This window comes from Piliocolobus tephrosceles, chromosome 3 (assembly GCF_002776525.5).
Source record: "Piliocolobus tephrosceles isolate RC106 chromosome 3, ASM277652v3, whole genome shotgun sequence".
Classification (NCBI taxonomy): domain Eukaryota; kingdom Metazoa; phylum Chordata; class Mammalia; order Primates; family Cercopithecidae; genus Piliocolobus; species Piliocolobus tephrosceles.
The window spans coordinates 150,010,353-150,028,393 of record NC_045436.1 but is presented as its reverse complement, the minus strand read 5'-3'; the positions used below and the strand labels follow the sequence as shown (position 1 = coordinate 150,028,393).

The 18,041-nt window shown below is 36.3% G+C and overlaps 1 protein-coding gene across 2 annotated transcripts in view; it reads left to right on the top strand.

Moving 5' to 3' along the window:
• Positions 1–18,041, top strand: part of DTHD1 (death domain containing 1) — a 64,830-nt gene that overhangs the window by 12,159 nt on the left and 34,630 nt on the right. For both annotated transcript variants that reach the window (XM_023224674.3, XM_031935295.1), the window contains 4 exons: positions 429–608; positions 1,700–1,944; positions 11,976–12,140; positions 13,986–14,275. In XM_023224674.3, coding sequence (XP_023080442.2) covers positions 429–608; positions 1,700–1,944; positions 11,976–12,140; positions 13,986–14,275 — 880 coding nt within the window. The remainder of the gene's footprint in view (positions 1–428; positions 609–1,699; positions 1,945–11,975; positions 12,141–13,985; positions 14,276–18,041) is intronic.

The window sequence follows — 18,041 nt, the reverse complement described above, 5'->3', positions numbered from 1 at the left end:
TAAGCAAAGTATACAAATAATGGAATGCCAGTCCTTAGGATTCCCTAAAACAGTGTTGAATGTTTTGGATAAAGGTCAATATTTAAAATCAATTCTCACTAATGGAGGCTAGAATTCTAGGAACAATAATATTTGTGAAAACACTGAAAATAATTGCCCATTTTTGCACAATTTTGGGGGAAGATTTAATTTAAATTTAAGAAATATGTTTATTTTTGTTTTTTATTTTGTAGTCTAAATTTGAGAAACTCTTATCTATTTCTACTTAATCTCATAAAGTGATCCATTTTAGGTTCCTGGAATCATTTTAAATTGCAGGTGATTAAATAAAGAGTGTATAGATTTTATTGACAATCCATAGAGTCTATATAGCAAATATTTTTCAAATCGGTGCTATAGCTTGTTTTAATGTTCTTTATTCCATACAGGGGACCTGTGCTTCAGTAAAAGTTTACAAATTGGGTATCTTTTCTGTTGTGTCTTGTTTAAAGAAAGAGTCGTTCACAGTAACAAAGAAAGGCCTCACTCTTAAGTCAAGCATGGATTCCCGAATATCCTTAAGTTACCCTCCAGGAGTTTTTACCTCTCCAGTACTTGTGCAGTTAAAGGTAAACATATTAAAAATAGGTGAGTTCCTGCTCATAGATTTTGTGGGTCATCGAGCATGGTTCTAAACAACAAAGAAGGTACCAATATTTAATATAACAATAAATGGATTACTTTATATAGTTGTAATGGCGTAATACATAGGGCTATCAGCAATAATGTAATGATTTTGAGCATATTAAATATCATTAAAATATAAATCTTCTCTTTACTCGAAAGATTTTCGCAGTTAGTCTTTTGTGTTGTGTTGTTTTGTTTATGATATTTATAGGGAAAATTTATGTTGCATGACTATGAAAGAATTGATGACAGACTTTGGAACATTCATATAATTCAAAGATTTTGATCAGAGAGGATGGCAAAAAAGAGGACAATCAATTACAATATTTATTATAATAAATATTTGGTTCTATTTAATTATGAAACAGCCATTTTCTGGGAGTAAGGATTTAATATATGCAAACACTATTTGCAAAGGACATGTAAATGTATATTTTTCAAGACTTATTTCCTCAAATAATATTTCCTTTTCGTCTACCCTCATTCCCCTCCCATGCTCTCCTCTCTATTTCTCCCAGTTGTTAATGTAAGTGGTAAGTGAAGAAGAACGATTAGGAAGAAAACATATAATAAATAACTTATTTATAGATATTTGCCATGAACTTTGAAATGTTGGAATCATCTTAGCTATTTTTTATTTTTAACCATTCTTATGTGAAAAGAAATAAGTCATGTTTTTCTAGTTTCTAAAGATCACTTGATCTAATAATAGTCCTAATTAGAAATCATTATAAAACATCTATTTTGTTTTCTAGGTCATTTTGTTGCCTGCAATTAAGTCTGTTTCTTGGTTATTTATAACATAAGACTGGGAACCCATATTTCAGAAAGACTTTGTTAAAAGGGCCCAAATACTGTGTTCTTTTATACATTATAAATATTTTATAAAATGCATTGTTGATTACAGCTAGCAATGTATAGAGAAATGTATAAAACTATGCTCCATAGAATTTTCAAAAAACTGGATTAGAAACGTAGCAATAGTTTGCATCTTTTCTATTAAAATGTAAGAAAAAATATATTTTCTGTTTAGATTCAACCAGTTGACCCAGCTCTGGTGGCACATTTAAAAGCACAGCAAGATACTTTCTACTCAGTCCAATCCACCAGCCCTGTGATTCACATTCAGCACCCATCAACTTATCCTTTTCAGAAGCCAGTGACTGTATTTTTACCTTGTTCTCCATACCTTGATAAAAACAATCTTGGTTCTGAGATAGATCATAAAAGAAGAGCAAGTGCCACAATAAATAGGATTACATCTTCATATTTCAGCCGGTGAGTAAGTTTCTAATATTGTGAACTGGCCTAATGTCAGATAAAGAAGCTTAGATGATTAAAACTTGCAGTCAAATATCTTGTATTTAAATTCTGTATTAAAATAGTATGAAATCCCTTTAATCTAGAAAGAAAATATTGCGGATCCAAAAAAAGGTAATAATTTTAGCTGTTATGGACCCCAAAATTCCCACAAGTATAAAGATAAAGATGGAGACAGTAAGAACCCTAGCAGAAATGCATGCTGGGGTGGCGCATTTTGAAAGCTTCAATCTATTCAAAGCACTGGAAATTTAGTCAGCATGGGTAGGAGAAAGACATACCTTAGTCCAGAGGAATTATACTCAGTAAAAATGGCTAGATGCTGACAACTGAATCAGGTATTATGCAAAGGGATCTCATCTCTAGATTCAAGGAAGAGATTCAAATAGCTACCAAACAATAATTGGTGGATAAGCATTCATTCAAAGGTAAGAAAAAAACCCAAAATCCTGTAAGGTGTTTGAAGAAAAACAAATCAATACCAAGATTTCTAAAGAATATCAAAAACAACAAAAAACAAACTTGTAGAAATACAAAGGAAGAGAGAGAGAGCATCACCCTGATGTTTCACAGTCATTTGAATAGAGAATTATAGTTACCTGGAGAATATTAAAGAAACCTATTTTATAAGTTTAGTTGTAGCCAGTAAACATAATTGCCAAGAAACACTAGCCGAAAATCATCAGAATAGATGAAGAAAAGATGAAAGGACAAAGGGATGTGTCATAAAGATAACAAGATGAGATGAAAAGGGACCAAAATATGATAAGGAGTCATTTCAAAGTGCTACAAACTGATAATTATAGGTACCACTGAAGAAGAGGCCAAGCAATCATTAAAAAAGCAACAATCAAAGGGCTAGGTGAATTTGATTTTTTGATGTTGATTAAAGCCTTGGTTACTAGAAAATATTTATGAAAAAAGACCCAACTTAGACATAACATGGTAAACTGAAACGTAGGTTTAAATAAAACATAATTCCATAGGCATCTATTAACCAGAAACAGATTATGTAAAAAAGGAATCAAATCAATCTGGTGTCAGTTTTATTCCTTGCAACACTAACATCAGGAAATAAAAATGGACCAAAATCTTCAAAGTTCTCAAGTTCTCAAAGGGCAAGGTTGAGAAATTAGGGTTTTCATCCTACAAAGACGCCATTTTGTTTCTGTTTTGTTTTTAAATACAAGGGCTCTCAGAATGGACTACTCACATGCTCTTAACAAGATAAGTAGATAAAATTAATAAGCTGACTTAATAAGATTCAAGATATCGAGAACAAGCAAGTATTATTCTTATTTATTTATTTTTTTATTATACTTTAAGTTCTAGGGTACATGTGCATAGCGTGCAGGTTTGTTACATATGTATACTTGTGCCATGTTGGTGTGCTGCACCCATCAACTCATCAGCACCCATCAATTCATCATTCATATCAGGTATAACACCCAATGCAATTCCTTCCCCCTCCCCCCTCCCCATGATAGACCCCGGTGTGTGATGTTCCCCTTCCCGCCTCCAAGTGATCTCATTGTTCAGTTCCCACCTATGAGTGAGAACATGCGGTGTTTGGTTTTCTGTTCTTGTGATAGTTTGCTAAGAATGATGGTTTCCAGCTGCATCCATGTCCCTACAAAGGATGCAAACTCATCCTTTTTTATGGCTGCATAGTATTCCATGGTGTATATGTGCCACATTTTCTTAATCCAGTCTGTCACAGATGGACATTTGGGTTGATTCCAAGTCTTTGCTATTGTGAATAGTGCCACAATAAACATACGTGTGCATGTGTCTTTATAGCAGCATGATTTATAATCCTTTGGGTATATACCCAGTAATAGGATGGTTGGGTCAAATGGTATTTCTAGTTCTAGATCCTTGAGGAATCACCACACTGACTTCCGCAATGGTTGAACTAGTTTACGGTCCCACCAACAGTGTAAAAGTGTTCCTATTTCTCCACATCCTCTCCAACACCTGTTGTTTCCTGACTTTTTAATGATTGCCATTCTAACTGGTGTGAGATGGTATTTCATTGTGGTTTTGTTTTGCATTTCTCTGATGGTGAGTGATGATGAGCATTTATTCATGTGTCTGTTGGCTGCATAAATGTCTTCTTTTAAGAAGTGTCTGTTCATATCCTTTGCCCACTTTTTGATGGTATTGTTTGTTTTTCTCTTGTAAATTTGTCTGCGTTCATTCTTTGTAGATTCTGGATATTAGCCCTTTGTCAGATGAGTAGATTGCAAAAATTTTCTCCCATTCTGTAGGTTGCCTGTTCACTCTGATGGTAGTTTATTTTGCCGTGTAGAAGCTCTTTAGTTTAATACAACGCCATCCCCATTAAGCTACCAATGACTTTCTTCACAGAATTGGAAAAAACTACTTTCAAATTCATATGGAACCAAAAAAGAGCCCACATTTCCAAGCCAATCCTAAGCCAAAAGAGTGAAGCTGGAGGCATCATGCTACCTAAATTCAAACTATACTACAAGGCTACAGTAACCAAAACAGCATGGTACTGGTACCAAAACAGAGATATAGACTAATGGAACAGAACAGAGCCCTCAGAAATAATATCACACATCTACAACCATTCGATCTTTGACAAACCTGACAAAAACAAGAAATGGGGAAAGGATTCCAAAAAAAAAAAAAAAAAAAAAAACAGAACTACTGAACTACTGGGACCTGGGACCCCCCTCCCCCGCAGGCTCAGGCATAACCCCCTTGCCACCTGCAGTCTTGGCTCAAACCTCTCCCGGGGCCACCCCTGACCACCCCCCACTTTCTAAACTGCACCCTGCACTCCCATCCCCGGGGCTCCCCCATTCCCTCTCCTCCCTCACAGCTGACAAGGTGTCATGAGCATTAGATGAGCAAACACACACAGCACACACATCACCCGCCTTGCACACAGCCGCTGTTCAGCATTCGATTTACCTTTGAATATTCACCGAATTTAAGACACCATCGACAGCAAAGCACTGCTCTATTTTATGAACCACTAAGAAAGAGAAAATGCTGCCCGTGAAACTGACATGACACTTTCTTATCACTCAAACTTTCATTTTACACTTATTGAAGGAGCTCTTCTGGACTTAATTAGACATGCATATTTACTGGCCATCACTTTGGCACACACATAAAAGAAAGATATCAGCAAAATAAAATTTGTTAAGATAGTTCTAAAAATAAATAAATAAATAAATGAATAAATAAATAGCGCTGGGAAAACTCGCAAGCCATATGTAGAAAGCTGAAACTGGATCCCTTCCTTACACCTTATATGGAAATTAATTCAGGATAGATTAGCAACTTAAATGTTAGACCCAAAACCATAAAAACCCTAGAAGAAAACCTAGGAAATACTATTCAGGACATAGGCATGGGCAAGGACTTCATATCTAAAACACCAAAAGCAATGGCAACAAAAGCCAAAATTGACAAATGACCACCTCTTTTTAAATTCCATATTGTTTTACTTCCCTTATGTTTTCCATCTCCCTGTCTCTATGTGCCATATTCTGTGCAATTTATTCACATTCCAGTTTGAAATGGCAAAAATAATGCATACCTTAAAAATGTACTTTTAATCTATTATTTGAGTTTTGTTTTAGACAATTATATTTTTTATTTCTTAAAGTTCTATTTTCCCAGCTACTGGGAAGGCTGAGGTGGGAGCACAGGAGATTGAGGCTGCAGTGAGCCGAGATCACGCCACTACACTCCAGCCTGGGTGACAGAGTGAGACCCTGTTTAAAAAAACAAAAATAGAAACAAAAAACGAAAAAAGTTCTACTTGGCCCTTATTTAAATCTCCCTAATTATCTTTAGAGTTTCTTCCTGCTTACTTATTTGTGGAATACTGTCCTTTATTAAACTTTTCATATATAGTTGTTTTCATCTTAAATCTCCTAATTCTAAGATCTGAAGTCTTTGGGAGTGTTTATATCTGCCATCCATGGTATTTACCTTCTAATTTGTTTGAGAACTTTTGCTTGTGAGCATGCAAATGTGGGCTTTCTTCAGGCATAATGGAGTTGCTTTCCTCAAGGTGGCATTGGTTCCCACCTCTGCTGAGAACCATCTGCTACTTACCTGGGGCTACATTAACCTTCTTGAGAGTCTTGGTGAATATCTCAAGTTCACCTTTCCCACATGGCTGTTACCCCAAGGACTGACAGATTCGTGTTCTGCTCACTTGATTATTGCTTACGGTTTCATGCTCCTGCATCTACAGTACAGGAAAGGTGCTTGCCATCTTAGTAATCCCCTCATTCCTGCCTGGTTTCTCCCTTAGCTGCGACCCTGACTTCACACATTTTATTTGGAGAGGAGTTTGGAAAATTTCAAAAGAATTTGTATCGAAAAATTCTTTTAAAAGTATGCAAGCCAAAAAAATACATATCAAAAAGCACATTTATCAAGATCTAGTTGTTTTAAACTAGAGATTATTCTAAATTTGTTATTTATAACTCTGGATTTTGTGTATTAAATTTATAATATTTTAGACAATCTACCTAATCAGGAAATGACAATTTTATAAATAATGAAATCATTCATACTACATTTTCCTTTGTGCTTATCAGTGAGTGCTGTATTGTCAACACAGGCAAATCTCATTTAATAGAGTGAAATTGTTTCAGTGAAACTTTGAAGTAAATGCTTACGGAGAAAATAAGATTTGTTTCATGTGTTAAACTTGGAGGTAGTGTATTTAGAAGTATTTTTAATTCATATATACTATTTTCTGTAAGAAAATAAGGTTCCCTGTGAATTGGAAGGCCAAGTGAGAAATAATTTAGTTTTTAAATATAAAAGAAACTATCCTTGAAAAATTCCCAATAGTGTCTATTTCCCAGTTACAGAAACAAAATATTAAGGTGCATTGGAGCAGATTTTGTAATCTTGTGAAAAATCTTTTGAATGTCGTTTGTGTGGTGTTTAGGCAATTTAACTGGGAAATATGTAACTGTGTACTGTTAGACTTGAGAAAATGCAGGCTGGAGGGTATATCTATTGTTTTCCCTGCTAGACACATTATATTTTGGGAATTGTACCACAATTTCTGCAAATTGCCCTTTCTATCCATGCAGATGCAATGAGAGCTTCTATATTCATTAATATCCCTACATATAATTAAACACTTGAACCACAAGACGCTGATTGCAATTCCCTGATGCCTAATAAAAAAGGTAATTTGGGGTGTAGCTTATACCTTAGGATATAAAACTCAGGAGTTGTCAACAACCATGATTTCTGCTGCTGGAAAAAGAATGATCATTAATAGCACTAGATAAAAAAGGAAAGAAACAGAGAAGAGAAGTAATTAGATAAAGATGATGTTCCAATTCCAGACAGAGTTTTTATCTGAGGCCCTCCACATTTGTCTGTTTTCCCTATTAACAATCAAGGATTACTATAATTAATTCACTTATAACTAAGTAAAATGAATTTGGGTTTCTGTTACCTGTACCCCAAAGAGTCTTATCCAATATATCTACTTATCTGTATTCTCTTTGGTATATGAATCTTATTGTCCCTAGGGATAGACAGGCAAATCTACAGAGTGAACAGTCTCCTGAGATGAAAGAGATTGAAGTCATCACTCCCTTTCTTTTCCTGAGGTGCAACATTATTGAAACATTTCTGTTGGGTTTAAGTGGATATTCTGCTGTCAGCTGGCAAGAAAAGATAGCATAATAGAGAAAGAAATTTGAATGGATGACTAAATTTCAGCCTAGGATGACCTATGCTCATTTTTTATCCAGAAACTGGATAAAATATAAGACAGTTCTAGCACTGTGAAATTTTCTTTAAAAAAATTACTGTGTGGGCATGTTGGGGGCCAGGGTGCATGGGTCCACTAAGGTACAGTGTCATTGAGAGCTCAAGCTCAGGGTGGAATAACTGAATCACATATAGCATAACAGTGGAAAGAGAGTTTTCTTGTTTTTCCTCACCTTAAAAGCTATTGCCAGAGTAGTGGCACACGTAGGTAAATACACCAAACGAGGGCATTGCATCAGATCATGGAGAATCTTTTGTTTTCAATAGCAGTGAAGCAGCAACATCAGCAAAGCAAAGGAGAATGGGACAATACATGAAGACTGAGGACTACTTAGATTATGTAGGATTTTTTCCTCTGTACGATAATTGTAACTCTGACACCTTGAACTGAGTAAAGCTCCAAGAGTAGATGGACCCACAGTCAGAATATACAGTTATATCAAGAGAGAACGTTTCTCTCAGCTGTGTGGTAGGCACTCAGGTCATTTGAATTGATATACAACAACGATTACACCGATTACAAATGGTAAAGTTAAGGTATACAATTTGTCATACAATATGTCAAATATTGACATAAATATGGCAATATTCATGACAATATTAACATAAATATTACATGTTTTAAAATATGTCAAATATTTCACCACTTTAAAGACAAATAATCCATGTAGAAATAAAAACTACCAGAAATGTATCAAATATATATTATAACATTTGACTTCAGACAATGTGGCTATGTGGACTTTCTTCTTCCCTTTACTTTTCCATTTTAAGGGAATTTTATAATCAACATGAATAACTTAAAAAATGGGAAAACATTTTAAGTTTTTTGAATACAGCATACCATTTAAAAATAATACTTTAATGAATAATTATAGTTTTCTGAGAAAAAGTTAACCTCAAAACATTGGTGACATTCACGTTTAAATATCTATGCATGATGAATATCACAAAGAAAATATCCTGAAAGTAAAATATAATACAGAATGAGAATTTTGATGGTTTGAATGCTCGTCAAATTCTGTATCATATATTATTTTTTTCCACAGATAAAGTAGCATGACATTTTTATCAGTAACCTCAGAGAGATTAGTACTGTCTGCGTGAATCCCAAGCAAAATTGGTCATTTAAAAATAAGCACATTTAAAAAATAAATCTTTACTATTTTTGGAATTATCACTATGTCAGCATGTTGCCTTTTATGGAGTTTGATCAAGTGCTATTCACTGTCAGACAATACTAGTTGTCACACTTTGCTAATAACATATATTAAGGAAATAGTTTAGTTGCAGAGCTGTTAACAGCTGCGAGACACAAGTATACCATCAGATTATTTAATTTGAATGTGGACTGTGCCTATTAAAGTTTAAGTTTAATCTTTATATCATTAAGGACTCTTGATTTAAGTGACAGGAAAGCAAATCCAAAGTGTTTAAGCAAAAAAGAATTTTTGATATATGTAAATTAAAAATCTGAGGATGTATCTATCTATATATTTTTTCTTCAACCAGGAAGAAGCTAGTCTCTCTTCTTCATCTCTATCTGCTTTCCTCTGTGCCAATTCCATTCTCTGACATGCTTGTTCCTGATTCTGGCAAAATAGCTACATCTTTATAAGTCCAAGTTCAGTGGAAAAGAGGAAGCTTTTTCCCTATGAATATGCATAAAAGCCCAGGGCCTTATTCTCACTCCAGATCTATCACAAACTCATCACTGAATGGATCACTGGAACCAGAAGACAGATATAGCACAGATTAGCCTAGGTTATGGCATGATAACAAAACTCTCAAATCCCAAGGGCTTAAATGACAATCTTTGCATCTGTCGTGGCCATCAAAGGTAGGCTGCTTCTTGGTCATCCTCACTCTAGATAGAACAGCCACTGTTTGGTTGCTATGACAGTGGCAGAAGAAAGATCTTTGGCTAGACCCATATTAGCAATTAAGTGCTTGGCCTCAAAGTGACACATATTTTTTTTTTCATTTACATCATTTACTGGAACTAGTCACTTGGCCCCATTCAACTACAGACTCCAGGAAGTGTAACCTTGTCATATATTCAGATCAGGGCGAAATTGGATATTCTGGTGAGGAGCATTAATGAATGACAAATACACTATTTGCCTTAGGTTATATACCCAATAGTCCTAGGATTAGGGACAACCCCACCACCCTTGGGAGCCTGTCGGTCTCCACAGATAATTTAGGTTTTTGACAGAAAAAAAAGTGAATGAATGCTATCAGAAAAAAAATTACATTCCAGTCAATTTCTAGTAAATGACCAACATTCTGGATTCAGTGAGAGAGTAACTTCCTGTGTGAATAAATTATTAACTTCCAAGAGTTACAGAATTTACCGTATCTGTGGTTATAACCCAGTGGCATAAAAGTAAATGTTATTTTTCCCCTAAGCTCCTAATTTTAATCTAGCTGATCCCCTGAAGTAACCAATACAGAGTAAGAAGTTTTCAGAGTAGACATTTTAAATCAAGTTCAGTTTCTAATCTGAATCCATGGGTCATAGGACACGTCAACCTGTGAAAGTAAGTTGATTTTTAAGCCTTTAACTCTAGTTCACTTCACAAATGAATATATGAAATTCACATTCTGGTCTCCATTCATATACCATGGCTCTGTCTCTTTGTGGAGTGTAGGTAGCATCATTAGACTAGGTATTTTTGCCCAAAGATATTCAGTATTAGGGACTTTTCTTCCTTTAATTGTAGGAAACAGATGTTCACTTAAACAAATTCAAGAAAAGAGTTTATTGTGAGGCTACAATAGTGAACCTCTGCTTTCTCCATCTCTAGGACTATATGGATCCTCTCCTCTTGATTTTTCTCCTTTTCTCTCTTAGCATCTATTTTTCCTCTCTGAATAATCTTTCTGCTTATTAATTTTCATTGACCAAGGTACCACAGAAACAGGACTGTGACAAGTTACAGTCCCTGTACCACTTAGTCAAATCCCAAAGAAAGATAATCAAATTGGCTGGCCGTTGGAAATTGGTATACTGTTAGTCACATGAGCTGTGGTTGGGGAAAAATATCACATGGCACATACAGCCAATTTCTTCAGGGCCTTTGGGTGGGGCAGGCTACACAAGAAGGAAAATTGTACAAGAAAGTAAATTGGCTGTGCCTACAGTAGAAAGTAGAGTTAGAATATTAATACTACCTATGCTCACTACAATTATAAGTGCTTTACAAATATTAATTCATTTAATCCCACGATGTTGGTACTTGTATTAGTCCATTTTCATGCCACTGATAAAAATATACCCAAGACTTGATAATTTATAAAGAAAAAGAGGTTTAATGGACTCACAGTTCCACATGGCTGGGGAGGCCTCACAATCATGGTGGAAGGTGAAAGACATGTCTTACATGGCAGAAGGCAAGAGAGAATGAGAGCCAAGCAAAAGGAGAGACCCCTTATAAAACCATCAGATCTCATAAGACTTATTCACCACCACAAGAACAGTATGGAGGGAAGCTGCCCCATGATTCAATTGTCTCCTACCAGGTCCCTCCCACAACATTTGGGAATTATGGAAGCTACAATTCAAAATGATATTTGGATGGGGGCACAGCCAAACCATATCAGTACTATTATTATTTTCATATGATAGATAAGAAAACAGATTCAGAGACATGAAATAATTTGCTCATGGTCATATAGTTCATAAGAGGCAGAGCCACCCAGGCTTTGAAACTGGGCAGTTTTACTCCTGGGTTTGTGCGCTTACCTTTTTTGCTTTACAACCACTGTTTGCTATTCTAGAGTATTTGGGTTTACATCAGTGAGTTTATTAATGTTTTTGGGTACTCTCTTAAATCTATTTTGCCAGTTGTAGAAAGCTTGTCATTCTCCAAAGCTCATCTCAAATATTAGCATTTTAACTTTGCAAGCTTCCCCAGCCTCTTGCTTCTGCTCCTAAACCACCGTGTACGTTTCCTTAATTATCACACAGATCACCTTGTGCTGTAATCAGATAATACTGTGTTATTACATGCTTCTGTAGACAAGGGTTATATAGTTTGATCTCTGTATTTGTGGTGCAAAGTATAATTACTGGCACATAGTATGTACTTAATGAATTATTATTAGATCATTCATAATGAAAGAATGAAAGCATTAAGTGATATTTATACCATGTAAATTGTACCAATATCTCTTCTGTTACGATTATATAGGACAAAAAGTGCCTCCGTAAGAAAACCTGGGAAAAATGCCAGTGAATGTTTGAAATTACTGGGATTTAGAAGCCAAGACAGTGGTTGGTGTGAGCTTGATGATGTTGTTGTGAAAACCATACAGAGCGGCTTGATATCAGTTGAATTGAATGAACATTTGCAGAGGTAATACAATAAACAATCAAATTCGATGATACTCTTTTCTGATGGTCATGAATGGTGTTTATAGAAATGGAATAGTAAGATTACATTTTAATTCTTCAAATAGAAATATTAACCATTCTTTAAAGGATACTTAAAATGCAAACCAGAATTGACACGGATATGCTATCCATAATTTCATTTATGATAGTTAAACAAGTACTTTTGGAAAGCACTCATAACTACAGGTTTCTGCTAACTCCAAAATAGTTTTAAAATAGCACCTTCATTTCTGAAATTCCATGGAGATAGTAATTAACTGTTCATATTATGCATATCTCATAACTATGTATAGATAAGCGGAATTTGTTACTTCAGTGCCCTCATTTTGCTTTCTCATTTCCATGTTTTCTAGACAGCCCATTATGAGAAGAGTTTTAGACAGATTTAAAGTTCATGAAGGGTAGCCACTCATAGAGACAGGTGATCATATATCTAAAGATAGCTTTTATTTCATAATGGGAGGTTTTACATTTATGATTTTCTTGAATCCAGTTTCCTAGGAATAGAGTCTGAGATGAAAAGCAAGTGATTCATTGAAAGAGAGCTCTTGGGTAAATCCTGTAGGGCAAAGGAGGAAGATGGAAAAAACGATGGTTTCAGATGAAGTATTTCTGTAGCCTGACACCCTCTGGGGAGCTCTGCAGTACGAGTACCAAGGTGGCTGACTTTGTATCCCCACATTGGTTAGTCCTTATCTGTGGATGTAGGGCTATTCCGGGTGAGGGCCTCTTTTAGGCCAAATCACTGGAGAAGAATTTGAGAACGGGTATCCCAGTCCAGGGAAAGAGGTTTGTATTAGTTTGTTAAGGCTGCCGTAACAATGTACCACACATTGTTGTTGGTGGCTTAAACAACAGAAACTTACTGTTTCACAGTTCTGGAGGCCAGAAGTGAAAATCAAGGTGCTAGCAGGGCTTGTTCTTTCCAAGGATCTGCCCAGGCCTCTCTTCTTGGCTTGTAGATGGCCGTCTTCATCGTCTCAGGGTGTTTTCTCTCTATGCATTTCTATGTGTTGAAATTTCTCTCTTTTATGACATCAGTCATACTGGATTAGAGAAGACCCTAATGACTTCACCTTAACCTGATTACCTCTGTAAAGTCCCTATCCCCAAATAAGGTCCCATTCTGAGGTACCAGGGGATAGTACTTCAACACATGAATGTGTATGTGTGCAGAGAGGGTGATACATAATGCAGTCCCTACCAAGGTCCATCCTAACGATCCTTCCCACCTACACAGAGATGCATATTTCAATCCCCATTTAATTATGGTATATATTCTGCATCCTACAGAGAGTCAATCAATTATTGTGCTCATCTTTCTCTTCTATATTTTAAATATGCTCTTTTGTAATTCTAATTAAAATATAACTTAACATATGCTGCCATGTTTAAAGTTGAGCTGAGACTGTATGACTTCTTTGTTTAAGAACATGTTTTAGAATTCAGTTTGATTTGAGCTGGTTTCTTTTTTCTTTCTTTCTTTCTTTTTACAGAGATTTGAGTTTTGCCATGTTGCTCAGGCTGGTGTTGAACTTTTGGGCTCAAAAGATCCACCCTCCATGGCCTCCCAAAGTGCTGGGATGCCTCCCAAGTGACTTGAGCCACTGTGCCCAGCCTGAGCCAGTTTCTTGATGGCCAAGAGTTTCTTTACAACCATTAATGAATCTAACCTGTTGGCCTTGAGAATATTTGATTTTAAAAGACATCTGTTTGATAATGGCTCTTTGCTTGGTTGTTATTAGGTATCAGTGGTGTTCTTGACGCTGCATTTTTCTCTCGGGTCTCACCTCTTTCTTCCATGCAGGTTTATTGTACTTCACCTCTCTTCCACCATGGACAATAGTCATTTGGTTACTTTTGTGAAATCTTTAGAGGAAGCCATGCTCAGCACCACTGCCTGCATAGTGCTGTCTCACCAGAAGGACAATCCACATAGAATAGCTGTTTTAGTGGTGCTTTCCAAAGATTTAAGCCAGGCGCTTAAGAACCTGCGCTTGGAAGGGTTTGGGGGACCTCCAGAGCCATCTCGTCATTTCCAAGTTCGAGAAGGAGAACAACTTCTTTTAAGATTTACTGGAAACATATTTGCTTCAAGTAAGTATAAAGAAATCTTTTTATATATTTTATGGGCTATAAGCCACAAGCTCTTCAGAAGAGTTTGCTAAACTTGTGTTACTAAGGAAACCTTCAGAGGATTGACGAGAGACTTTAGGAAGTAGGGAGAGAAAAAGACTTATGTATTATACTTCTTCCGTTCCCATTTCTTTATTTTCTACTTAGGGAATGCATGTTCCTTTACAGGAAGATTCTAAATGATACTTTTTAGAAATAGCCTTTTCCACAGTTACTATCTGAATCCAAACTAGGATCATATCTTTCCTACGACAATAAAGTTGCCTTCTAAGTGCTTCCATTATTGGCCATATGAAATCAATTACCATGTGGTAGTAAGAGTGATCATTTAAAAATGTAAATCATACTATATTATACCAGTGGTTACCTTATTTTTACCTCCTATTCTATCTAAAATAATATCCAAACTCTTTAAGATATTTTATAAAATAATATCCAAACTCTTTAAGATGTTTTACAAAGAATCTAACCTGGGGGTCAGTGGACTGCCAAAAGATAGGTGACTAGATCTATATTTCAGTGTAATTGCCATATTTTTAATTCCATGTATTTTATTTTATATTTTTCAAAGACCACTCTGAGAATCAATGGGCAGTTTTCACCAAACTTTAAAGGAGTCTATGGCGAAAAAGAAATTAAGAATAATTGATCTAGGCTGGGTACGTGGCTCACCCCTGTAATCCCAGAACTTTGGGAGGCTGAGGCAGGCAAATCACTTGAGGTCAGGTGTTCAAGCCTGGCCTGGTCAACATGGTGAAACCTCGTCTCTACTCAGTTAAAAAAAAAAAAAATTAGTCTGGTGTGGTGGCAGGTGCCTGTAATCCCAGCTACTGGGAGGCTGAGGCAGGAGAATCGCTTGAACCTGGGAGGTGGAAGTTGCAGGTTGCAGTGAGCTGAGATCACCTAAACGACGTATGTACCTTGCTTACTTCTTTTCTCGTATTTCTCTAGTGCTATTTTTGTTTTCACTCTAAATCTTATGACAATTTGAAATTATTTAATTAACTTATTTACTTTTTGTTCATATAGTTATGCTATGTCCTTTACCCTTCACCAGAATGAAAACTTCGTGAGGGCAGTGACCATGTCTTTCTTGTTAATACATCCTCCGAGCCTAACATAGGAATTGGTATATTCAAAGCTTTTTTTTTCTTTACAAAGTGCTTTATGTTTGATAACAACCCAACTAAACATTGATACAAGTAATGTATTACCAGTCATTGTACACTTTAATCAAATACACTGAAGAAATATCATTGACTGATAAACAAACTATCTTCTTCATTTTCTTCTGTACAATGTTTGATAGACTTATATCTAGAGAGTGATTTCAACAATGAGTTTTTCAGCCCTTGTAGTCTCCAGTGTCTATTGTTGCCATCTTCATGTCCATGTGCATCTAAGTTTAGCTCCCACTTATAAGAACATGCAATATTAGGTTTTATGTTTCTGCATTAATTTGCTTAGGATGATGGCTTCTAGTTGCATCCATTTTGTTGCAAAGGACATAATTTTGTTATTTTTTGTGGCTGCATGCTATTCCATAGTGTATATATACCACATTTTCTTGATCCAGTCCACCATTGATGGGCACCTAGGTTGATTCCATGGCTTTGCTATTGTAAATAGTGCTGCAATGAACATGCAAGTGCTTTTGATAAGTGTGTAGTGAATGAATGATTATGTAACAGTGATGAGGAAAGCAAGCAGGATGAATATGAGAGGTGGCAGGAGAGATTAGAGAAGTGAGTGAATAGATGAGACTAAAGCGGTCAAAGGAAAGAGATGAAGAGAAAGAGAAAAGGAAGAAAAAGAACATGAAGAGAAAACAGCTGTGTGGGAATAGAAAGCAAATGTTCTTTGAAAGAGTTGCCATCACAACAATTTCTTTTTCAATAAGTCAACACCTTCCTCTTTCTAACTGCTTGCCCTGCGCTGAAATAGAGTCTAACAAGTGTGTGTATTAAAATGAGGTGACCAGCTGACAGGACTTAGTGAGCAAGTGACAAAGATGGCAGAGAAGGGGGCAGGGAAGAGAGAGGGGGGAGAGGAAGGAAAGGTGGAAGAGGCCCCTTCCTACTTGGCTTCTGGAGCAGAAACCACAGCGTCCACCCTGGAGAAATCTCTCTAATGATACATAGTACTAACCAGAAGTGTCCCACCCAAACTAATGATGCAAATGATTTTCCTGTAATACTGTGGACAGCAGCTGTGTTTACCAACCACCCTAAACAGGAGTGCATTACTGTTCTACTCACAAGCAGTGGTACTGAACATCCCACTGCCTGCTGTGGAGACTGGGGAGCACCTGCTAAACCAAGAGCATCCAAGGCAGCCGGCACCTGTGCAATTCCTCCGTATAACGGATGGGGAAGAGTTCATCTTCATTCAAGGAAAATGAATCAGGCAGTATACCCAGATCCTAGGTTTGCTTTTCCTAGGGAGACAGGCTCAGATCTGGAGCCTCACTGGGTTTTTCTCTGCCGAAGAGGGACAAGGTCCTCAGTAAACAATTGATACCTCATTCTGGTAAAATAATTGATCCATCCTTTTATCAGGGCCTAGAGTAGTCTCTGTGAATATCAAAGAGATAAAGCTAGAGATTCTCTGCCTGGAGGATTCTCTTCACCCTCCCCACCCCGACCCTCATCCCCAGTTCTCTCCTGCTGTATCTTCAGGTCTCACCTTAAAGATCATGTTCTGAGAAGCTTTCTCTGTCCTTCCTGATTATGTCAGAACTTATTTTATTTTTTAATAGTTCTATTATACTTTTGCAGACCCTCCTTTTTTCTTTTGTGGCCTTTGTCACATGCAATTTTCTATTCGTTCATTTAATTGTTTGATCAATTCCAGTTTCTCCTACCACAGTCCCATCCGTGGAGGCACTGTCCTGTTGGTGGTCAGCATTCAGTCTCCAGCACCTAGGACAGAGTCTGACAGTTAGAAGAAACTCAGTATTTGTGGAAAGAAATGAAGACTAAAGTTTAGAAAACCACATTATAATATTAAGTGCAATTAAAAGTATTTAAAACTTTAATTTAGATTAAATTTAGATTACTGCCCTTTGAAAATGCCCAAATCTCTCTATTCACTTATAGAGAATATGAATGGCTTTTCAGTGAAGGTCACAGGACATGGACTATATTTCTATCTCTAATAGGAAGGAAGATGGATAGGTGTGTCCTTTGGTTTTTATAATGGTTTTTGGCATTCTTCTGGACACAAGCTACAGCAAGCTTTCATTCTCTAGGTGAGAGTTGTCAGTTTAGCACTTGAATTATTGCAAGGTAACTAAGCCCCCACTGCACACAAAATCCAGAAAATGTCAGAAAGTGTTTTAATATGATTTTATATAATGGCAACATAGCATCACCCATAACATCTAGTAATGCCCTATCAGGTCTGTCTTTTAAAGTTGCCCTGAATGCCCTTTGGCCTAGGGCAGTGATTTTTCTAGATATTCTATGGGATGTATCTCTACATGTATCTGTACACCTATATAATAACCATTCTTTAATTTGCTAAACAAAAATTTGTTGACCTTATGTATATTAAAGTCTAATGAAGAAAGACAGAGAATAAGCAAATAAGTAAATAAAATGCATAGCTTAATTTGGGCTGAAAAGTGAATTATAGAAGAATAAAGAAGGGAAAGGATAGGGGGATCTTAAGGGATGTAGCAGGCTTGCAGTTTTATCTTAGGGAAGACCATTCTGGAAAGGTGACA